At 32.2% G+C, this 12,971-nt stretch overlaps 1 protein-coding gene across 1 annotated transcript in view; it reads right to left on the bottom strand.

Moving 5' to 3' along the window:
- Positions 1 to 12,953, bottom strand: part of LOC134710539 (thrombospondin type-1 domain-containing protein 7B-like) — a 33,239-nt gene extending 20,286 nt beyond the window's left edge. Inside the window, exons 1-13 of the mRNA XM_063570910.1 lie at positions 12,929 to 12,953; positions 12,431 to 12,571; positions 11,591 to 11,731; positions 10,950 to 11,090; positions 10,264 to 10,404; positions 9,699 to 9,839; positions 9,119 to 9,259; positions 8,684 to 8,824; positions 8,227 to 8,367; positions 7,749 to 7,889; positions 7,192 to 7,332; positions 6,417 to 6,557; positions 5,926 to 6,066 (exon numbers count right to left, since the gene is read on the bottom strand). Coding sequence (XP_063426980.1) covers positions 5,926 to 6,066; positions 6,417 to 6,557; positions 7,192 to 7,332; positions 7,749 to 7,889; positions 8,227 to 8,367; positions 8,684 to 8,824; positions 9,119 to 9,259; positions 9,699 to 9,839; positions 10,264 to 10,404; positions 10,950 to 11,090; positions 11,591 to 11,731; positions 12,431 to 12,571; positions 12,929 to 12,953 — 1,717 coding nt within the window. The remainder of the gene's footprint in view (positions 1 to 5,925; positions 6,067 to 6,416; positions 6,558 to 7,191; positions 7,333 to 7,748; positions 7,890 to 8,226; positions 8,368 to 8,683; positions 8,825 to 9,118; positions 9,260 to 9,698; positions 9,840 to 10,263; positions 10,405 to 10,949; positions 11,091 to 11,590; positions 11,732 to 12,430; positions 12,572 to 12,928) is intronic.
- Positions 12,954 to 12,971: the final 18 nt, after the last annotated feature.

Here is a 12,971-nt window from a genome sequence, read left to right as displayed (position 1 = left end):
GAAAATAGCCATTGATTTTCTATTGGAATATAGGTAAGGCAAAATAGACATAAACATACCTTTGTTGAGTTGGAGAAGGTCTTCACATTCTTTGCCGCCATTAAGAGCTGGTCTGAGTACCATTCTTGTTCTGTATGTGGTTCCTGTGGCATCAGGTGCACTCCATGCTGTCCATTCAGACATGATACATGGAAGTGGTGCTGAAATATATTACTTTACCATTAAATTCAGTAATGGAAATTAAATAAAAACCGTAATGAGTCATATTGCTATAAAGCTTGATACAGTTAATTCAGAAATTTTTGTGTACATTTATCATTGCAATTGCTGAACAAAGCAGCCACAAACTTTATTTCATTTCAATATAATTGAGGTTTTTCATCATGGCACATGCTTTATCATCTTATAATGCCTAGTTAAACTCTGATATTCCTATTATTCAATCAAACTAAAACCTGAACAGTACTTACTCCTTATGAAGGGAAATTAAGTAAAATGCTTTGGACTCATGAAATTTATCAAGTGATGTTATCATATCTTATACAGTTCATTTAAGAAAAACCCAATATTAATTTTTTAAAGATTGACCTATTTCATAATTATCGTTCAGATGTAACCTAAAAGACATGTCCATTGAATATACTTTCTTGTATAAAATAAGCATACAATATTAAGATCAAGACCAAACTCTTTCAAAGATGTGAAAACCTGATGTCAGTTATGTATATAGAACATATGATATATATCATACTTTTTCTGCCCTGGATAAGATCTGGACATTCTTTGCCTCCGTTAATTGCTGGTCTAACTACGAATCTCCATCTGAATGAAGAGCCAGTAGCGTCAGCTGCAGACCAAGTATTCCAGTCAGACACAATACATGGAAGAACCACTGAAAATTATACAAATTAGACATTATATCAAATGAAGGGAGATTAAAAAAAATACATGATTGATAATAAATGAAAAGAACTTTTAATTACATTGCAACTGTTTTTTTATTAACAACTTCTTGCAGCAAATAAATGATTGGCATTCTAATAGAAAAAAGCCATCAAGTAACCTGAAGCAAATAAATGCAAAAGTGGTCAAACATTGTAGGTTTATGTTATATTCACCTTTCTTGGTCTCGATGAGTTCTGGTGTCTTTTCGTCTTTGTTAATAGCTGGTCGCAATACATATCTCCATCTGAAGGTGGTTCCAGTGGCATCAGGTGCTGCCCATGTGTTCCATGGTCCAACAATAAGTGGAAGTGGTACTGTAAAGAGACAAGAGAGTAGTTTGATACCAAATGGAATTATTCAAATAGCAATACAAAGTAATTTAAGATACTGGAAATTCATGTGTTTTATTTGAAACCGACTTTATTAGACAGAAGAAAAATAAAATTTTGGGGATACTTGATTGTGTGGTTTTGCCAAAGTCTGAGTATGAAAGCCCCCAGAAGTGTGTACTTTTTTTGAACATTTAGGTTCATGGTTTACCTATACCCAAGAAAACCACAGAAATTCAATGCCTCTCATAATAATGAATTTGCAGTAATTTATTGAAAACTGGTACAACTTAAGTTTGCAATTTGACTGTTGAACCTATCCAAAACCAATGATACAAACAAATATGTAGCAGAAGTTGTTAAAAATACAAGTTTAATTGCTATTTTATAAAATTTTCCTTTGATCTTGCTGACTGATATTTCCCATTCTCAGAGGAGTCGAGTGATAAGAAAAGTATTGCTAGAAACTAAGGAGGCATGCGGCATTGCTAATGAAATAGAGATGAAGTTTTAAATATGGTTTCCTTAGAAATTGTTTAATTCTAATGTGTCATGTATTGTACATTTAGTTTTATGATCATACCTTTCTTGCCCTGGATAAGGTCTGGGCATTCCTGTCCTCCACTAATGGCTGGTCTGACAACAAATCTCCATCTGAATGAAGATCCAGTAGCATCAGGTGCAGACCATTCATTCCAGTCAGATACAATACATGGAAGTTTGACTGAAATTCATATCAATAAGATGTTATGAGCTGCCTTTTAATAATTTATTGAACTCTAAATGAAACCTTTACACAGAATCAAATTGAATTTACCAGGTTGAATTGAAAGAAATTGACAAAGAACTCAATAGAGAATAATACCTATTGTATTTATTATATCTCTTTGCAAAAAAACAAATGACCAAGTGAACTACAACTGATTCTTGGGAAAATTTTCTTTTATATCAACAATCCTAAATGGCCAGGAGGGTAGCAGAATACCAAGTTTGAACAACTGAGCAATTTTAAACTCACAAACACATTGTTGTCAGCAAAGTAATAACTATAGATGGACTACTAAGACTACCTGGCCATCAATGATATTTAATCAGTTTAAAATAATATAATTAAACTGCAGAGTTAAGTAATATTTGCTAAATATGGAAATCCAAATAATATTAATTTGATCAACTCCAAATTCAATGTACAGAGAATTTTTTGAAGATAGGATGTCTTGTTAACATACCCTTTCTGCCCTGGATGAGATCTGGACATTCTTTGCCTCCATTTACTGATGGTCTGGTTACAAATCTGAATCTGAATGATGAGCCAGTAGCATCTGGTGATGACCATGTGCTCCAGTCACCAACAATACATGGCAGAGGTACTGAAATCATGATATACAAATTACTTAATGTGGTTCAAAAATGGAAGACATTACTATTCTTCGATTTTTTTTTACAAATAAGTGTTTTCCTTTAAACAAAATATAAAGTATTAATGGGGTACAAGCTACGAGATATATAACAAGAGGCTGCTGTCACAAAGACAGCAAACTGGATTTATTAGCATTTATTTGTGTCCTGGCAATGTCACAAGAACCATTACTGATGATTGGTGAAAGTGAAAATAGTCAATATCAAATTTGACCTCTATTTTGTCAACAGTATCAACATATTAAAATTTGAAAAGAGCTTTGATTGAATGATTCATGAGTAAATGCATCAAGGTGAATGGAAACACCATTTTACGATCTTTCAAGAACCATAACTCCTGAACGGCAAAAGTCAAAATCGTCATTATTGAACTTGACCTCTATTTTGTCATCAGTAACTAATTATTAAAATTTGGGAAGCTTTGGTAGAACAGTTCATGGGTAAATGCTTGGACATGACTGGAAACGCAATTTTACGATCTTTCAAGAACCATAACTACTGAAAGGTAAAATTCAAAATCGTCATTATTGAACTTGAGCTCTATTTTGTCATCAGTAACAACATATTAAAATTTGGGAAGCTTTGGTAGAACAGTTCATGGGTAAATGCACGGACATGACTGGAAACGCCATTTTTCAATCTTTCAAGAACAATAACTCCTAAATGATAAAAGTCAAAATCGTCATTATTGAACTGGAACTCCATTTTGTCACCAGTAACAACATATAAAAATTTGGGAAGCTTTGGTAAAACAGTTCATGCGTAAATGCACAGACACGACTGGAAACGCCATTTTTCGATCTTTCAAGAACCATTACTACTGAACGGTATAAGTCAAAATCGCCATTATTGAACTTGACCTTCATTTAGTTTTCAGTCACAACATATTAAAATTTTAAAAGCTTTGGTTGAACGGTTCATGAGTTAATGCACGGACAACATTTGATTGCCGCCCGCCCGCCCGCCGAGCATCCCCAAATCATTATAACTGACATTTTTGTCACAAAAATCCGGTTAAAAATTCTAAAGTAAGATTTTTTTGTTAAATCAATAATGAAGGTGAAATAGTGAAATAATAATTCGCTTAAAGTAGCCAAAATAGTTCAATTTTGTCAAATTAAGCAAAGAAACATTGATATTTTCTAATTCACTTGCAAGTGAATCAGTCGACCTCATTAAATCTGTATTTATGTGAACATCAGTTTAACTCCTAGCTAGAGATTGACAACACATGCATTGTATGTGTACTGGTTATTTAAAAAAAAAATAGAAGAATGTTAACAATGAAAGTGAAACTACAGTAAATTATTTGATTACTCATTCGATCCATATAAGGAGGGACAAAAGATACCAAAGGTACAGTCAAACTCATCAAATCTAAAACAAACTGACAACGCCATGGCTAAAAATGAAAAAGACAAAGAGACAAACAATAGTACACATGACACAACATAGAAAATGAAGGGTACAAGTTGGGATACATAGGATAATTACTTTTTTTGGCCTCAATGAGTTCTGGAATTGGTTCGTCCTTGTTGATTGCTGGTCGCAATACATATCTCCATCTGAAGGTGCTTCCAGTTGCATCAGGTGCTGCCCATGTGTTCCATGGTCCAACAATGAGTGGAAGTGGTACTGTTAAAAGGAGAGATATAATGAGTTCAGTTCGATACCATAGGAAATTATTGACATTCACAGAATAAACTTTGTGTTATTTGTCATTTACAAGTTACTTTAAAGTTTTTATGCTCAATGAATGGCATTGAAATAATATCTGCACATTATATTAAGAATATACTCACTGTTTGGCCTATTGAGAAGCCAAAAATTGTGTGTAATGGTACTGGACAGATTTCTAATTCAACTTTTGAATTTCTTGAGAATCTGTAACTCTTAACTAAATTTCTGGAACAGATATATATTTTTCAATGTGAGGGCATTTGAAAAACACTGTATGATAATAAAACATAAAATCCTGGACAAAATAAATCAAATTATCTATTCCTCCACAATAAGACTTCTTGTAAAATTCTTTACTGTAATAAACATACCCTTCTTGCCCTGGATGAGGTCTGGACATTCCTGTCCTCCACTAATGGCTGGTCTGACAACAAATCTCCATCTGAATGAAGATCCAGTAGCATCAGGTGCAGACCATTCATTCCAGTCAGATACAATACATGGAAGTTTGACTGAAATTCATATCAATAAGATGTTATGTGTTGCATTTTAATTCATGGCAATTTAATGAAAACTTTCCACAGAATCAGTTGAATTTACCTGGTGATTTAAATTTTTGTAATTTCAATTCCACGATTGAAGAAATTCACTACATTTTGTTCTCAGGAGAGCTTTCAATTTTTATGCATATTTCTCGTTGAAAAAACTTAAAAGTTTCCATTGAATAAACTTAACAATGAATAATAGCTATTGTATGTATTCAATAGGATAATTCTCTTTGAAAAAAAATAAATGTCCAAACAAACTGCAACTGATTCTAATAAAAGTTTTATTTTCTTTGAAATTAGTTTAATTTAAGAAAAAATCAGAACAAATTTGAAATTTGGGTTACTCTTTAAATAAGAGTTTGTTGTTTAATATTTTTTCTTTGTATATGAAATAGAAAGTCATTCTGTTGATATCATTGTAAGAATACCATCATCTTAATATGATTTTTTTATATCAACATTCTTTTATCTTTGAATACTTTGTTTTTGTTCTAAATACATACCCTTTCTGCCTTGGATGAGATCTGGACATTCTTTGCCTCCATTTACGGATGGTCTGGTTACAAATCTGAATCTGAATGATGAGCCAGTAGCATCTGGTGATGACCATGTGCTCCAGTCACCAACAATACATGGCAGAGGTACTGAAATCATGATAGACAAATTACTTAATGTGGTGAAGAATTTGAAGAAATTACTGATCTACTCAAGAAGGTAGAGTCTAATTAATTTTACTGCAAACCAACATATTTACTGTTGTTTTTATTTGTATTTATTTAGTATGTTCATGCTATACAATTGCTTACATCTTTAGGTCCTGATGTAAATTTGTCTCATTAGCAATCATACATCACAAACCCCTATTTTATATTAACTATATTTTCTTGGTTTATTTAGATCTTGTATTTTTTCCACTGTTTGTTATCCCTAGTTGTAAATAACCAGTATCTAACAATTGCAAATATGGTCAAACCTGTCCCATTGTAGGAACAAATTATATTTACTTTTCTTGGCTTCAATGAGTTCTGGAATTGGTTCGTCCTTGTTGATTGCTGGTCGTAATACATATCTCCATCTGAAGGTGCTTCCAGTGGCATCAGGTGCTGCCCATGTGTTCCATGGTCCAACAATAAGTGGAAGTGGTACTGTTAAAAAAAGGGAGACAATGATTTTAGTTTGATAGTTTTAACACCACTTCATCACAGTATAAACTTACTAGGTATAAGCTTTTTTGTCTGTAGATGACCTTTTGATATTTGTGTCATTAGGTTGATGTCACATTGAGGGTTGTATACAACCCCCTTTCATTCAAACACACAATTTTGGTATAAGCAATAGGAAACATTTTTAATCAGTAAATAACTATTTAATATTTCTATGACAAGTGAATCTCCTTTAAAAACTAAAGTTTAAAAAGGATTAGTAAGGTTAACCTAAATAATCAAAGCTATAAAAATGTGGCTAGACTTGTAAATTTGGAAGATATAAAACATACCTTTCTTGCCCTGGATAAGGTCTGGGCATTCAGCTCCACCATTAATTGCTGGTCTGGTAACATATCTCCATCTGAATGAAGAGCCGGTAGCATCAGGTGCGGACCATTCATTCCAGTCACTGACAATACATGGCAGTGGTACTGAAAATAATTTTACACCAGTTACATTTTAAGATGATAGCATTTATATTTTAGAAAAAAGACTATAGACATATTTGAGATTATAAATTCAAAAGGTGACATGCCTTGCTCACACTTTCACAATTTCCTGTGAAACCTAAAATCATGATCAAAACCCTAATCTGGCTAAAATATGAAAGAGATCAAAACATCAAGATGAACGTGTACACCAAGTTTAGTGTTGATTTGACCACAATATCATGATAAACTAACTTGAACCAAAACCTTAACAAGATACTGGACAGACGAAGGATCTGACACAAACATATGAAAACATCATAAGCCTATTTGGCTGGCTGATTATTTTGTATTTCAAACATGTATTTATTTGTATATTCAGGTTGTACTATAATAAATTCTTCTTCTTCTTCTTCTTCTATCCCTCCCCCATCCAATGTAGAATGGTCATAAATATGTACTGAATTTTCTGTGAATTTGTATGCTCAGTTATTGCAGACAAAATTGCTTATGTGACAGGATAATTATGTTGAGTGTCACTATGAAAGATGTGAAAAGCTTTTTGTTTCATATAATGATATAAATATCCTCTCCATATATATAACATCTGCATGAACTAATCAATATGTTTCCATACCTTTGCCAAGTTGGATGAGGTCTTCACATTCTTTGCCGCCATTCAATGCAGGTCTGGTCATGAATCTTACTCTGTATCTGGATCCAGTAGCATCAGGTGCACTCCAGGCGGTCCAGTCAGACATGATACATGGAAGTGGTACTGAAATACAGAAAGCAATCAATCTGAACATGCTGGTTTCATTATATACCGCCTTAATCATAATTAAAAATCCAAAATTGTGGAATTTTTTAAAGCCAGCATCACTGATAAGTGGGTTGTAGACCAAGCACATGTCTGGCATATTGAATTGTGATCCCAGTATCTATGATGAGTTTGTTCAATTGATGAACTCACAATGTGTGGATAAGAAATGTTATGCTAAGAATCTCTAGCTTTTTTTGAACTGAAGAAAAAGGAAATTTGGAATTCTGGTTAGTTTTGATATCTGCACTATAAATTAGAGATATATTAAAAGTGAAGATAAATTTCAAATACACTTTTAAGTTTATTGTTTTTTCTTCATATAGTAAAAGTTCAAAGATTCTAAAATATACTTAAGGCTTTTAAATGAATACCTTTGCCAAGTTGGATCATATCTGGACATTCTTTGCCACCATTCAATGCAGGTCTGGTTGTGAATCTTGCTCTGTATCTGGTTCCAGAGGCATCAGGTGCACTCCAGTCAGACCAGTCAGACATGACACATGGAAGTGGTACTATATTTAGAAAGAAAATATTCGGAATTAAAATTTGAAAAGTAAAAAATAGACTCATTTGTTCTGTTCTTGCATTTACAAAAAAGATCTATGAAACAATGGATTCTTTTCTTGAAATGTTCACAAAAAATTGTTATTGATGAAAAATTCAGAAGTAATGAATCATGAATAATATATGTATTCAATGTATATATACTGTTTTGTAGCTGTTGACACATTTTATCAAATAGGGTTATAGTGCAGTTGATTAGCTTGTATTCAAAAATAAAAATATGGCAAATCAAAGATGCTGAAGTGTAACTACAAATCTTTGATTTTAATTAAAAGGTTTACAAACCTTTGCCAAGTTGGATGAGGTCTTCACATTCTTTGCCACCGTTCAATGCTGGTCTTGTCATATATCTTACTCTGTATCTGGTTCCTGAAGCATCAGGTGCACTCCAGTCGGTCCAATCAGACATGATACATGGAAGTGGTACTACAATTGAAGAAATGCATATTGTTTTTAAACAAATCCATATATTAAAAATAATAAAATTGTCTATTAACTTTGAAGAGTGTGTTTTAGAAGCTTTTTATAGTGTAAATCTGACAATTTTATATACAAATAGCGGTTTTTCAATCAAAATTTATGATGCAATCACTAATTTTTGTGAAACTTATTCCTAGTAACAAAAACATTCAGAATTAACAGTAATTCTATTTTATAATTGAATATATGAAATAAAGTTGAACAGGAAAAACTAAATATATAATATAGCAAGAAAGTAAAATTTATAGGTTGCTGTTCATACCTTTGCCGAGTTGGATAAGGTCTTCACATTCTTTGCCACCGTTCAATGCTGGTCTTGTCATATATCTTACTCTGTATCTGGTACCAGAAGCATCAGGTGCACTCCAGTCGGTCCAGTCAGACATGATACATGGAAGTGGTACTGAAACCAAAATAAATTGCTTTAATATACAGGATTGAATAAAATATTACCTTCTCAGGCATGTTGTCATTATAGTACTTTAACACTAAGAATAGGTATTCATATGGCTAAAACTAATATTTTTTTCTTAGTCATTGAAATTTTTCCCTAAAAACCATGTTGCCGAAATTCAACCCCCAAATAGCATTTAAAATTGTGTGTAAATTGAATAAAGAAAAAAAATAGGAATGTAAATGGCGGTGAAGTCTCATTATAAGAATTCAATTATATTGAAATAAAAAAATAACAACATACCTTTGCCAAGTTGGATGAGGTCTTCACATTCTTTGCCGCCATTCAATGCAGGTCTTGTCATATATCTAACTCTGTATCTGGTTCCAGAGGCATCAGGTGCACTCCAGTCGGTCCAGTCAGACATGATACATGGAAGTGGTACTAAAAAATATTACAATATGCTTAAAATAAAAGACAATAAATAAATAATAATCTACAGGTTTATCTTGGAAGGAAAAGATAGAAAAAAACAGAAAATGAAAAGAATCCAAATTTTCTGAAAACTCTTGTTTGTGAGAATAAACAAAATTGTCACCTTAAAAATCACATCAAGTCACATACTATCTAAATTATTCCCTCTGCTAAAAAGCAAAGAAAATTGATACTGAACAAAGAAATAACTCAGAGACAATAAAAGGCATATAATTTTATTTTCATTAAATGCCATTGGTCTGTCAAACTTTCAGTATTTGTTTCAGTCGAATTACAGGTATCTCGAAATATTTCTCTGGTTTGACTGACTTCGAGTTAAGGAGAGTTGACTGTAAATAGATTTGAGAACAAAAAGAAGACAAGCTCTCCATTTTAACAGCTAACAAACCTTTGCCAAGTTGGATGAGATCTTCACATTCTTTGCCGCCATTCAATGCTGGTCTTGTCATATATCTTACTCTGTATCTGGTTCCAGAGGCATCTGGTGCACTCCAGTCGGTCCAGTCAGACATGATACATGGAAGTGGTACTGCAATATTAAAGACAATATCATTCCTTCAATAATTCATTTTCAAAGAGAAAAGATCAATTCATATCAATGTCAAACATTTTCTAAAGCATGGAAAATATAAACCAGGAAAAAGTTTTATAGAAAATATCAATGATTTAGCAACTCCCCTATATTCTGTGAATTGCATGCTTTGGAAAATGGTTGGAAATTACGGATGATACCTAATCAAAGAATATAATTAAATTAAATACATTTGTTAGGCATTAGAGATACCAATAATTCATAAATCAATGAAATTTCAAATTTGCTGTAATTAAATATACTACAGGAAATAAGTTCAATCAAACACAACATTTAATGATAGAAATTAAAATAAAATTATACAAACAGATATTTTATGCTCGAACATTAAACAGGTTGCACCAAATAAAACAATTCATACCTTTGCCAAGTTGGATGAGATCTGGACATTCTTTGCCACCATTCAATGCAGGTCTTGTTGTGTATCTTACTCTGAATCTTGATCCAGAAGCATCAGGTGCACTCCATGCGGTCCAGTCAGACACAATACATGGAAGTGGTACTGTAAAAAGATGAAATAGAAATAAATATTGCAGTAATAAAATCTGTGTTGGGTAGGAAAGCTTCTGATATTTCCCGTGTTAGTTACATTCTCAAAGTTTTTCTAAGGCATAATGTAATGGAGACCTTGTTATATAACTATCAATTTTTGCTTCATTTCTATTGTAAATTTTTTGCCTTTTTTTTAAGAGCAATAACTCCTACATGCAAGAGTTTTGAAAACTTCTCATTTAAGAGCCATGTACTCAATTGAGGAGTCAACTGATAATTTCCAAAATTCTGATTCATTTGTGTGGATCTTTTCATTTTTGCTATTTCAAGATTTTTTCCATCAATTTCTGTTTAATAGATATAAGGCAAATGTGTGGGAGAGACACTACTCTTTTCCTTTTTTATACTCAACCACTCATTATTTCATTTGCATTTGTAACAGAATTGCATTTGCTTCAATAGCTATTGTCTACAGAAATGTGTTTTATGTATTGCCCAACCATCCGATAAATGTTTTCCTTGCATAGCCTTAACATGAAAATTCTTAAAACAAACCTTTGCCAATTTGGATGAGGTCTTCACATTCTTTGCCGCCATTCAATGCTGGTCTTGTCATATATCTTACTCTGAATCTTGATCCTGAAGCATCAGGTGCACTCCAGTCAGACCAGTCAGACATGATACAAGGAAGTGGTACTGTAACATAATACAAGAATAGGTAAATATGACAGTAGACGAACTCTCAAATATGGTAAGTTATTCTTGCATATCTCCTAAATAGCAACTTCAATTTCTGAATAGCAAATTTCAATCTTTTTAAAAACTTTGATGTTATTTTAACCTTAAGAAGGAGGATTGACCCAACTATCAATGGTCGGTGTAGAATCATATTTTCCACATGTTAACTATATTGGCAAAAAGGCATCCATTTTTTTAGGACAAAACTAGTATCTTAAGATTCAAACAAAAGATGTGATATATGCTTAAGCTTCATAACTCTTTTTTTCCCTTTAAGTGCAAATTATTTCTTTTGAATGATGACAATAATTCTTTTATTAAATAAATACTTTAACTTTTCACAGAATTTGTTATTGTATGTTGTTTCTATCAAAGGTTTAATAAGAAATAAAAAACCCAACATTATTCTATTCTATAGCTTAAATAATACTGAAATATCTCTACAGAATGAAAAATACCTCTGCCGAGTTGGATGAGATCTGGACATTCTTTGCCACCATTCAATGCAGGTCTGGTCATATATCTTACTCTGAATCTTGATCCAGAAGCATCAGGTGCACTCCATGTGGTCCAGTCAGACACAATACAAGGTAGTGGTACTGAAATTTAGTTAAAATTATTATGTTTAATGTTTCCAATTCTGATAGGATTATACCAGTATAAAAAATGTTAGAAATGAATGGTACACCATGTACACTGGAATTGTCTATTATACGAAATTTGTAAAAACAAATTCCTTTGATCCAACTGCCTAATAGGTTTTATTTAAATGAACAGCAATGCTTGAAAATGTACCAAGAAATAATATCATGTTTTTCATTTTTATCTGTGTCAAGTTATCAACGAAATGCATACAATGTCTTCCATACACCGAAACAGCTATCACAGTGTTTTGAATCGGAAGAAAAGTTAAAACTACTTAAAGTCATTTCATATTCTACCCTAAGAAACATTTTATGAAGACAAATAGCTTATAAGATGGGCAAGAGAATTTATTTTTTTATAATAATTTCACCAAATTTTTTATTGGCTCAGCTATTCCAGTTGGCTTGATACATTTGCAGAAAAGGTCTCAACAAATGATTTCAACCAAATCCACCAATAATTTTTAATAAATGTTCTTAGATAAGCTTTTGTTGACAAGTTATATTATCCTAATAGAGAAATAGTGGAAACTACTAGCTTTCTAGTACCACTATTTTGACTAATTATACATGTTTTATGTATCTTCAATCATTGGAACGTTATCATAGTATCGTAAAATGTGAAAGATTTAAACATTCTAATGCAGTCATTACCTTTGCCAAGTTGGATGAGATCTGGACATTCTTTGCCGCCATTCAATGCAGGTCTTGTCATATATCTTACTCTGAATCTTGATCCAGAAGCATCTGGTGCACTCCAGTCAGACCAGTCAGACACAATACATGGAAGTGGTACTGCAAATAAAAAATAAAAGAATGAGTAAATAAATCATATGACACAAAATACTTGTCATATATCAAACTCTATGTCAGGTTCCTGAAGAATCACAGGCACTTTAATTTTCCTGTTTGATGTTTAATTGTACAGATATAGTTTGAATTGTATATTGAATGTGAATAATGTCACGTTTACAGACCATAAGCTATACAAGAACGCAAGTTATTATAAAATTACATTTGAACCAAGAAAACCAACCAATATATTTGTTCATCTTTGAAAGTAAAAAATCCTGTAAAGTAGAAAACTGAATTACATTATTGTGATCTAATTTAAAGTATCATAATTAAATGTTCAAAAATCTTTCAGCTTACAAAATAGGTAAAAACAGAGCATCATCTCTGCTTGAAAATAAAC

Source organism: Mytilus trossulus, chromosome 3, assembly GCF_036588685.1.
Source record: "Mytilus trossulus isolate FHL-02 chromosome 3, PNRI_Mtr1.1.1.hap1, whole genome shotgun sequence".
In the NCBI taxonomy this organism is placed as follows: domain Eukaryota; kingdom Metazoa; phylum Mollusca; class Bivalvia; order Mytilida; family Mytilidae; genus Mytilus; species Mytilus trossulus.
Note: the sequence above shows the minus strand (reverse complement) of the source record. Positions and strands in the feature narration are given on the sequence as shown.